At 53.8% G+C, this 10909-nt stretch overlaps 1 protein-coding gene across 1 annotated transcript; it reads left to right on the top strand.

Annotated features, from left to right (window-relative positions):
* Window positions 1-4153: 4153 nt before the first annotated feature.
* UBALD2 (UBA like domain containing 2) lies at window positions 4154-8850 on the top strand. The gene is made up of 3 exons (XM_084750121.1): window positions 4154-4520; window positions 4664-4726; window positions 7807-8850. Exons 1-3 carry the CDS (start codon window positions 4401-4403, stop codon window positions 8113-8115), a joined length of 492 nt encoding a protein of 163 aa, XP_084606247.1. The 5' UTR covers window positions 4154-4400; the 3' UTR covers window positions 8116-8850.
* The last annotated feature ends 2059 nt before the right edge of the window (window positions 8851-10909 follow it).

Here is a 10909-nt window from a genome sequence, read left to right on the forward strand (position 1 = left end):
TGGGAAAAAAAAAAAAGAGAGAGAGACAGAGAGACAGAGAGAAAAGAAAAAGAAAATGAGAGATGCCAAACTTGGGCATGGTGGCGCATACCTTTAATCCCAGCACTTGGGAGGCAGAGGCAGATGGATCTCTGTGAGTTCGAGGCCAGCCTGGTCTACAAAGCGAGTCCAGGATAGCCAAGGCTACACAGGGGAAGTGCTCAGCACAGGGCAGTAAGTGTTAAGGCCCAGCAATGACGAGCCTGCCTTGGGGCTCACTCACAATAACCTTGTGATGCATGCACCATACAGGGAACTCCACAGACTCAGGCTGTTTCTTTTTCTCAGCTGTGGCATCATCATAACCTCTGTGGCCTTGCCGTTGATGCAACAAGGATTTTTTTTCTCTCTCTCTGAGGCTACCACTGCGTTTCATTTGCTATTAATGGGCATGTTTTTATTACAGTGTTTCACTGGCCTTGTATTGTCCTCACAGATTACGATAATAACACCTTCGGTTAATAATACCTTGCATTTGATTTGCTTTCATCTCCACAGCTCAAAGTCCTCTCCAAACATGACCTCACTCATTCTCCTCTCCTCCCGGAAGCCTGGCACTCCTTCCGCTCCTAGCCGGTCATCTTCAACCAGATTCCCAGAAGCCTAAGTATTGATTAAGCCCTTCCACCTGTGGGGACCACAGATCACAGCTCTGGAGCTCTTCCTGCCTCCTCCTGGCATGGCCTGCGCCCACAGATCGCCTGAGCCCCAGCCACTCCGGCTTAGGAGGCCTGCCTGCTGTGCTCGTCCCAGCAGTCCACAGCTGCGTCCTGGCATGGGGTAAATGTTAGGTGATCCTTAGGGATACGCTGCCCGGATGTCCAGGAAACATCAGGTTTCGCCGCTTTCAGCTTGTATCTTCCTTGAGAGCTGGATAACTCTCTACACAGGCCAGGCTAGCTTCCAACTCGTAATCCTCCTGCCTCAGCCTCCCAGATTCTGGGGTTACAGACTTCCATGCACCACCAAAGTAGGTGTGAGAACGTTTTCATTAAGACCTGGAGGCTATAGGCACGTTCTCTTAAAATGTCTGTGCCCAAGGTAGACCTTGCTGCTCACCTCCCTGGCACGCCCTAGGCTGCCTGTATGTACTTGTGAAAATCTGGAGGCCACAACGCCGGGGCTTCCTTTTCTGGGGTACCTCTTGGCCTGAGATCCCTGGCAGTGCAGGCTGCTGGCCGGTCCCTCTTATTTATTTTCACCTAGGAGACGAGGAGGAGGAGAGCAGGAAGCTCCACAGGGGCTTTCTAGTCTGCACATCCACATCGCTGCATTCAGCCAACCTGTGATAAGAAATATTCAGACAGAAAATTGTGTCAGTGTGGACTTTTATCTTTTTTAAACTTGCACAGACTTTTCTTCCTATTTCTTGAACAATACAGTACAACTATTTTAGTAATGTTATTTTGTTAGGTATTATATGATATCTGAGAGACTATTTAAAATATTTTGGGGGCTGCGTAGGGGTTATGTACAAAGGCTAGGCTATGTTATGTTATGCTACATAAAAGGAGTTGAGAGTCTATAGATTTTGGTAGCTTTAAGGGGACTCTGAAACATTGGCTGTTGATGGGTGACAATACTTGGCTTCCCAGTCACACTTATGGCCTCAGCCCATAGGCATTTTGGGGTATCCAAGAATAATTATAGTACCCCTTCCTGTTCAAAACAAACAAACCAGAAGACCAATGAAACAAGATTAACACATTCTAGTGCCCAAAGCTGTTTTGTTGTCATCTTGTGGAGCTGGGGAGATAGCCAGGGCTTCCTGCAGCCTAGGCATGCTCTTTACCACCCTCACTGTGCTCTCATTGGTATGCAAACATTGGTTGTAACCTTATTCATATATATGTGAATGTATACTGAAAGATATATATATCTAAAAAATGGACAAGTTCTCTTAAGTAAATCTTTAGTCATTTTAGATAAAATAAAAACAGGGTTGCTGGGCGGTGGTGGTCAATGCCTTTAATCCCAGCATGCTAGAGGCAGAGCCAGGAGGATCTCTGAGTTCAAGGCCAGCCTGGTCTACAGAATGAGCTCCAGGACAGCCAAGGCTAACACAGAGAAACCCTGTCTCGAAAACACAAAAACAAAAACAAGCAAAAAGTAGGCCTGGCATGTGGTTGGGTGAGTAAAGGCATTTGCCGCCACGTCTGTCAGCACGAGTGATTTTTGCAGGCCCAACACCGTGAATAGAGAGAGCTGACTCCCAGTGCAGCTACCTCCCACAGGGAAATAAACAGAGCAAGGCTTAACTTCCTTCTGGTTGTCTTTCTGGCCTACATCGCTCTCACTGGTTAAAGTATGCTCTGTGATTAGTTCTGATGAGAAACAGTGAACATCTTCCGGAAACAGAAGCTCTAACAGTAAATCCCTAGGCCAGTGCTTCAGATCAGGAGGGGACAGTTCCCGGCCCCCCTCCCCACAGAACAGAAAGCCGTGGGGCTCAAGGCTCTTTACAATGTACAACATCTTTAGATCACTTTCATATCCAATACAATGTAAATTCTATGTGACTAGATGTGTCGCTATACTGTTGATCAAGGGATAAGGACTAGGAAAAGATAGGCTTTCATGCTGAAACCAGATACTTTTTGTTTTTCTTTTACTCTTTTGGTTTTTCAAGACAAGGTTTCTCTCTTACAGAGACCTGACTGTCCTGGACTCACTTCGGAGACCAGGCTGGTCTCAAAAATCACAGCGATCCGCTTGCCTCTGCCTTCCGAGTGCTGGGATGACAGGCATGCGCTGCCATGCCAGGCTCAGATACATTTTTTTAAGAAATAGATTTTTACCCTATGAGCATATAGAGGGGGAGGTAATCCCCCTCAGGAACAGTCATAGGGGAGGGGAATAAGGGGAAATTGGGAGGGAGGGAAGAATGGGAGGATACAAGGGATGGGATAACCATTGAGATGTAACAAGAATAAATTAATAAAGGAGGAAAAAAAAATAAAGGTGAGACCAATCATTTAAAAAAAAAAGAAATAGATTTTTAAACCCTGAGGTTGAGCTGGATGTGGTGGCTCACGCTTTTAATCCCAGCACTCGGGAGGCAGAGGCAGGTGGACCCCTGCGAGTTCGAGGCCAGCTTGGTCTACAATGCGAGTCTAGGACAACCAAGGCTACACAGAGAGATCCTGTCTCAAAAACCAAAAACAAACAAACAAGCAAAAACAAAAAATAACCCTGAGGTTGGCTTATGCAAAGCATGCCTTGCCCTTCTGCCCTTCCCCCCTTCCTCCTTCCCTCCCTCTCTCTGTTTGGCTTTTCTGAGACAGAGTTACTTTGTGTGTAGCCCTGTCTGTCCTGAAACTAACTCAATATGTGAGCAAGGCTGGCCTTGAACTCGGAGATCTGCCTCCTAAGCGCTGGTATTAATGGTGCAACGCCCGGTAAACACGGCTTTTTAGGTTTTTTTTTTTTTGTTTTTGAGACAAGGTTTCTCTGTGTAGCCTGGTTGTCCTGGAATTCACTCTGTAGACTAGGCTGGCCTCGAGCTCACAAATATCCACCTGCCTCCGCTTCCAGAGTGCTGGGATTAAAGGCGGGCGCCACCACCTCCACCCGGTTTTTTGTTTTGTTTTGTTTCTCCTTTTTTGGTGCTAGGAACTGAGCCCAGAAGCTGACGCTGTGCGTTGTGTTTCAAAAGTTTTTTTTTAAGTGAGATTGGTTTAGAAGCTATTTAAAATTTAAATACTCCTGAGAGTCGAGTAGCTGCAAAGGTTCTGTGTGTTTTCTATTTTGATCATTTCTGTTTCTCGAGATGACCACATCTTTCAGAGGAAATGAGTCAAAGCCACTCAGTCTTGCTTTTCCAGCTGAGCATGTTCTGTTTCAATGAAGTAATGAATGAACTTGGCCAGCACCACCCCCTACGCCTACAACAGCAAACACAGGGGGACCTCCACCAATCAGCGCGCACTCAAGGTTTTCGAGTTCAGTTCAAACAGGCCTACGGTAGGCCAATCAGCGCTCCAGGCCCCGCCTCCAGGGGGGGGGCCGGTCCCAGCCAACCACCAACCAGGAGGAGCCAAAACACAGAGGCTGGCCAATGGCAGGGCGCCCCCGCGGCGCCGGCTCCGCCAATGGGCGCGGCCGGGCGACAAGAGCAACAGAGCGGCCGGGCCCGCCGCAGGATTCGAATCGAACGTCCGTGTGGGAGCCGGCGGCCGGCCGGGCGGAGCGCAGGCCAATCAGCGGCGGCGGCTCGCGGCCCCCGAACGTTGGGCCCAGCGGCCCCGCCCCGCGCCGTTGTTTGCGGCGTCGGCGCGATCGTGCGAGCCGGACCACAACATTCGCCGGGCGGCGGCGGCGGCGGAGCTGCGAGCGCGAGCCCGGGGCGGCCGCCCAGCGCCATGTCGGTGAACACGGACGAGCTGCGGCACCAGGTCATGATCAACCAGTTCGTGCTGGCCGCGGGCTGCGCGGCCGACCAGGCGCAGCAGTTGCTGCAGGCGGCGCACTGGCAGTTCGAGGTGTGCGCGGGGGGGGGGGGTACCCGGGCTCGGGGCGCGCGTGGGCGCTGGGGAGCGCGGGAGTGGGGCGCGTGGGCCGCGGCGGGGAGGCCCCGGGTGGCCAGGCCTCGCTCACGCCGCCGCCGTCCCGTGTTTGTCCGCAGACCGCCCTAAGCACGTTCTTCCAAGAAAGCAACATTCCTAACAGCCACCACCACCCGCAGATGGTAAGTGTCGTCTCCCCCGCCCCGCGCCTGTGCCGCGGAGGGGGCGCACGGTGCGCCAGGGTCCGCTGTCAGCCGCGCCGGTGACAGCCATGTTGCCGGGGAGCGCCGCGCCGCGAATGTAAACAAAGAGCCAAAATGTCTTCCAGGAAAGAGCGCTCCCAGGCCGCCCTGGCTCGCCCAACTTTGGGACCCGCCTCCAGGCTCCTGGATCTGGGCCTGAGGGCCTGCGCCGGGCGCTGTGCCCCGGGCTTAGGGGCCCAGTTGTTAGGGAGGTGGGGGTGGAGGGGAGGAGAGAGAGCCCCCCCCCCAAGCAGAAGCAGGGACTTGGGAGTCTGGTAGCTGAGCATGGGAAGGGACTCGATGGTAACCAGACCTTTGGAGAGCTCTGGGGAGGGGACTGAGGTAGGAATTTGTATGGACGGACACACAAAACACACACAAAACACACACAGACACACAGACACACACACACACACACACACACACACACACAGCCACCCACCCAGTGCTGCAGGAAGCGGGGGGGATCCACCCTGGCTCCGGAAGCCCTGCTCTACCCACAAAGGTAGGCTTTATGGAGGATGTGCAGATTTACATTCCCAAGATAAGGCCAAATTTTTCTTTTAATCTCAGTATGTTAGGAAACAAACAGTCCAGGAAACAGAAGTTCCTCAGGCCTGGATTTGTCTTTTCCTTCCAACTTGGCTCCACACTGGAGCCTTTGCCCTCCTGGCCAGTGGGTAGTCTGCTTTCTTGAGGCCCAAGAACATCTTTTGTCCACTCCAACCCTTAGTTATCTATTAGCTCTGAACTCGTAGGAGGGCCCGAGCCCTGAGGAGGGGTGGTAAAGCATTACTCTTCAGGAGATCTGCTGTTGTACATTTTTGTCTTTTTTTTTTTTTTTTTAACTTGGGTGTCCTTGTCCCTGGCTTTCCCCAGGGGCCAGATTACACATGGCTCCTCTGCTGTGTCTTGTTCTTGGCACTGTTTTCAGCCAGCCAGCGAGGGAGGAAAGGGAGAGATGCCTTGACGGAAACTAGCTTTTAGCAGTTGGAGTAAGATGGGAAATGAATAGTGCTGGCTGAAGGGCCTGGCTGCTGCAGCCAAGCCCTTAGGCGATTTCGTCATCCCGAGACCCCTCATGCAATCCGCCATCACTCACTCTGCTTCCATCGCTGCTCAGAACCTCTTCCTGCCCACCGTCCTCTCAGAAAAGCACAGCCATGCTGAAGGGCCTGGAACGAGGAAGCCTGCAGGCCCCAGCTTGAACTGCAGCCCTGTTTGGTTCCTTTCCCCTCCCCCACCTTTGCAAGTCCGAGTATCTGTCTGTCTGTCTGTCTCTGTCTCTGTGTATGTGTTTCCCTTTGTAAGCTTCCCTTGGGGAGACAGCTAGTCTTGTAACAGACATTATAATCAGCGCATCCATAAGGAGCATGTGCTGGGGGCGTCAAAATAACTAGAAAACTTACGTTAAAAACTTGGGAACCCAGCACTTGGAAGGTTGAGGCAGGAGGATTGCTGTGAAGTCCAGGTCAGCTTTGGCTATTTAGTAATATCCTATCAGATAAATATTTATTTGAACATGAGAGTCACCACAAAGTGGCCATAACTGGTAAATGATTGTCTTGTAGAATTCCAGCCACAGTTGGAGGTATATCAACTTAATGATAAGGGTCCCCGTTTTATGAGGGGGGGAGGGGCAAGCAAGGCTTCTGCAGAGGGGAAGCCATAAGACCTTCACCAAGACAGGGACACAGACTTACTTGAGGCTAAGGGAGGGGCTTTAGAAAGTGGAGTTCAAACCCCGCTTTCAGCAAAGCAGAGAGGCCCAGACATCTGCCTGAGCTTGCCTGGGCAGGTGGGCACAGGCCCCATTTAACCCTCAAGGCTGTCCCCTGGAACAGAGAGACGCGGCTTCCGGCTGGGTTGCCTGGGGAAGTCAGTCACGATGCTGTGATGCAACTGGCCTCCACCCGCAACCCCCCATTCATTGTTTCCTGCTGCCGAGAAGTGGGGGTGGGCAGGGAATCAGATGGGAGGAGGGAAGTGTCGGGGTGGGGCCAGACCTTTGGCCTTGCCTTGGGCCTTAAGTCAGACGGTGGTCAGAGTCCCCTAGAAACAGCACAGCCTCCGGGAACAGGGTGAGGTGGGGTCCTCGCCCTAGTTTCTGGCTTTGCTAGAGTGATAAAGCTTTAGCATCCTGTTGTCTCACCACCACCCCCATCCCCCCCAGTGCCCTGTGCCTGGGGAGGAGCCAGTGCTGCTAAAATTAGGGGAAGCTGAGAGGACTCCCTGGCCTCATGGGAGGGAGAAGAGGCTTTGAGGTCAGAACCAGCTCATGTAGGTCTTGGGCTCTGACCCACCTGTTCCCTGCCCGTGGGCTGTGCGGTGTCACTTGCATCTCCCTTGGAGTGTGGCGCTGGCATGGCTGGCTGCGTGTTTGTACTGGGAGCCCAGACCTGAAGTGGCATTTAACCCTCAGTGCAGAGTGCAGCTGGGCAGAGGCCTCAGCACGTGGGGCTCTGCGCTGGAACCCTGCGAAGTCTAACTGCAGTGAGTGCACGTTCAGTTGGGACTCGGTTTCCCGTTTGTAACGGGGAAGAGAGACTGAGCTCACCAGGTCTGCGTGTAGGAACTAGTGAGTGGAGGGGGCCAAGGACCAAGGCCTATTGACTGAACATGTGGAACAAATGGAAACTCCAAGAAAGTGCAGCTTTTCTTCGGCTGGCGCAGGAAGGAGACCCTCCCTCTCGCCTGCTCCCTGGAGCCTAACATCCTGGGAACAGCTGAGGGTGGATTGTGGAGCAAGCCAGCTGGCTCCCCCAAGCCAGGAACGGAGCTGGGCAGCAGTGTCCTGGGCTGCTCCTTGTCCTTTTACGTTGACACCTTAGCTTTGGGTTGGACTTAACTGTTGACATCTCACGCCCTTCTGTTATTTCTGAGCCCTGGGCAGCACTCTCTTTGCTCTTCCTTGTCCTTTGTTGTCTCTGGGGAAGATGCCTGTTGTCACCTGTGGGTTGGAGGCGCCAGGACCCTGCCCTCCAGGCAGCCTCACCTACACCTTCTTTTTCTCCCCACAGATGTGTACTCCTAGCAACACCCCTGCCACACCGCCCAACTTCCCTGATGCGCTGGCCATGTTCTCCAAGCTGCGCGCCTCTGAGGGCCTGCAGAGCAGCAGCCCCATGACAGCCGTGGCCTGCTCCCCCCCTGCAAACTTCAGCCCCTTCTGGGCCGCATCCCCACCCAACCACCCGACGCCCTGGATCCCGCCCTCTTCCCCCAACTCCTTCCGCCATCTCCACTGCCCACAGCCCACGTGGCCCCCTGGAGCATCACAGGGGGGCACCCAGCAGAAAGCCATGGCAGCAATGGACGGCCAGAGATGAGACTGGATGGCACTGGGCTGGAGCAGGGGGCAGTCCAGGGTTGTGGGGACACAGGAGGGCTGGGGAGGGGGCAAATACAAGGGGGGGTGGTTTCTTGAAGATCGCACTGGAAGATTTTATAAGAGAATTTTTGTGGGTGGGGGGACAGTAAACGTCCTGAGCCACTTGGGTTCTTCAGGAATTTCTCTTTGGGAAAGTTATTTTCCTCTTTTTAATATATAACTATAATATATATGAATATAAATTTAGCTAATGTATGTGAGTGGGGCCTGCACCTGTGGTATGTTGGGCTCAGGGGAAGGCTCACAAAAATGCTTTCCTTGTCAACACCTTTTCCTCTGCCCAGTTGAGGGGAGCAGGGGTGCACATCGATGGAGCTGCCAGAGCTGGCTCCATTAGAAGGTACACCAGTCATTAGGAACAGCCCCCACCCCCCACCCCCAGGGACGTGTTCCCCGGAGGCTCCTGTTGGAACCGTGAGCTTTTCTATCACCACTGATAGGTAGCATCTCTGTTGCTGGCCCTGAAATTCCACCCTGACACTAGCTTGGTGTGCAGAGCTGGGGAGTTAGCTGGCCTCTGACAGCCCCACAGGTCCCCAGCCTCTTTGTGTGCCTCAGGGGCAGGGGAGAACACCTCAGGAGAGCCTGCCTTTGGATTGAGTTCCCAAATTAAAAATCACATTTCACCAGGGTGCAATTTTAATTTAAAGACTTAAAGGACTTTTCTAACTTCCCTGGTTTACTGTGATGTTGTTCACTCTGGTGGGAAAGGTCTGTGGGCCCTGGCTGGGGTAACAGAGCATTGTTGCTTTGCAGTGGGTTTTCCTAGTGAGGATTGGTGGCCTGCCGTGCGGTGTTTGGTGGTGCATATAGGTGGGTCCTGACCTGACTCTGCCTTTTTAACTTGCCATCTCTGCCATGGGCTCTGTGGCTTCCCAGTGTCTGTTGCCTTCAAGCCCACTTTCACTATTAACTACACTGCAGAATAATTTCGGGTTGACCCAGGTGTCAACCGAGACTGTCCTGCTGCCACAAAGACTGGGCTCCTGAGGGGCCTGTGATGGTGGCAGGCTCTGAGCCAGCACCTTTTCTCAGCCTCCAGCAGGATGATAGGCAGAGCCTGCTCTCCTGCCTGGAGGAGTGGGTGACTCCATGGAGCCTGGCTGTTCCTGGAGCCCCTCTGATGCCCCTCACCTCTGAGGGATCAGGGTGAAGTGAAAGCACCCCTTCCTGCCACTGGGCCTCTAGAAGCAGCAGAGAAATGGGCCCGGCTACCCTCTGTTGCATGTGACACATGGCTGGACTGGGAAGCTGGGTTTGTCCTTTCAGTTTTGTTTCCTGGTTGGAACCCCCTGGGCCTCCTCCCAGCCTCGCCCTGCCCCTGCCCACCTGTGCTTTCCCAGGCTGGAAGGGGAAATCCCTGGCAGGCATGTGGGCGGCCAGGCAGGGGGCCTGGGCCAGGGTCCGCTCAGGTGTGGTGGCAAAGTTGAGAAAGGGTGGGACTCCTGTGCCCAGGTATGGACCGGTAAGAGTCTGGTTATCTTAGGGGATGTGGCTCCCTTTGTGGCTGTGGGGCAAGGCCCGCCTGTGAGGCTTGTGAATTTGGCTACTACACCAGGGAAACTGAGCCGCCCTGACATTTCACTACCAGGGAGGGGCCAGAGTGAGAGAAATAGAAGCTGAGGAGGTGGGGCTGGCCCTGACTCTGCCTTGTTTCAGAGGAAAGCTCAACAGTCTAGGGGTGCCCATGGGCAGGGTGGGGGTGGGGCGCATTGGCCAGGCCACTCCTCTTATCACAAGCATGGTTATATAAAGATTGAGAACATGCCCCATCCCATGGGGTGAGGCACCTCCACCCCTGGCCAAGGCCAGTGAGAAACCCATTTCTTGGCCCTTTCCTGCTGCACTTTCCTGTGTGACTTTTGTCGCCCCCTCTTCTCACATCTCAGAATGAACATCTTGCCCCAGATGCTTTCCCGTGTGAGAGGGAGTGATGGAAACTGGTGTGTGGGGGGTGCCCCGTCTCCCACTCTGCACACCTCAGTCTGAGGCGAGAATAGAAACTGCTTTATTTTGAGACAGGTTCTGGGCATGTGGCGTAGACTGGCCTTGAGCACTGGGTCCTTGTGCCTCTCTTCAGTCTGGGGTTACAGGTGTGCACCTCCACACTCAGCCAGATGATTCAGGGTTGTTGTTCAGTGATCTCTCAGGGACCACTGAGCTCTGTCTGGATGCCCCACCCCAGCTCAAGTGGTGGTACTGGGGACTCTAATCACCTGCTCAGCCAGACCTTGGGCCCAAAAAACCTTGGATAGTGCGCTGCTGGCTGGAAGCTGTGTGCGGAGCACGAGACAGCCTGAGCCCGCAGCCAGAGAGCAGGTGGCAGTAGCACTTCATCTCCACGTAGAGCTGGCATATAGACACCATGTGTCCCAGCCTACCCAGGGTGCCCCAGGCCAGCCCACTATCGGGTGAGCGCTGATGTGACTAGGCCCAGGCTGTCCGCAGACTCCCAGTGCCAGCAGGTCTGGAGTCTTGCCCTGGCTAGCCTCCCTCAGCACCTGTACCCTCAGAACAGCTCTGAGGGGGTTGAGTTCTTTTTCTTTTTTCTGAGACAGGATTTCTCTGTGTAGCCTCGGCTGTCATGGACTTACTTTGTAGACCAGGCTGGCCTCGAACTCACAGCGATCTGCCAGCCTCTGCCCCTCGAGTGCTGGGATTAAAGGCGTGTGCCACCACGCCCAGCTGGGTTTGAGTTCTTGCTCTCTGACCACAAACCAGGGAAGGTTTGC

This window comes from Acomys minous (assembly GCF_964271855.1).
Source record: "Acomys minous genome assembly, chromosome: 12".
Taxonomy (NCBI): domain Eukaryota; kingdom Metazoa; phylum Chordata; class Mammalia; order Rodentia; family Muridae; genus Acomys; species Acomys minous.

Coding starts and splice junctions, on each gene's coding strand:
- UBALD2 (XM_084750121.1), top strand. CDS start 4,401: ATGTCGGTGAACACGGACGAGCTGCGGCACCAGGTCATGATCAACCAG. Junction 4,521..4,663: donor CGGCGCACTGGCAGTTCGAG/GTGTGCGCGGGG, acceptor GTTTGTCCGCAG/ACCGCCCTAAGCACGTTCTT. Junction 4,727..7,806: donor GCCACCACCACCCGCAGATG/GTAAGTGTCGTC, acceptor TTCTCCCCACAG/ATGTGTACTCCTAGCAACAC.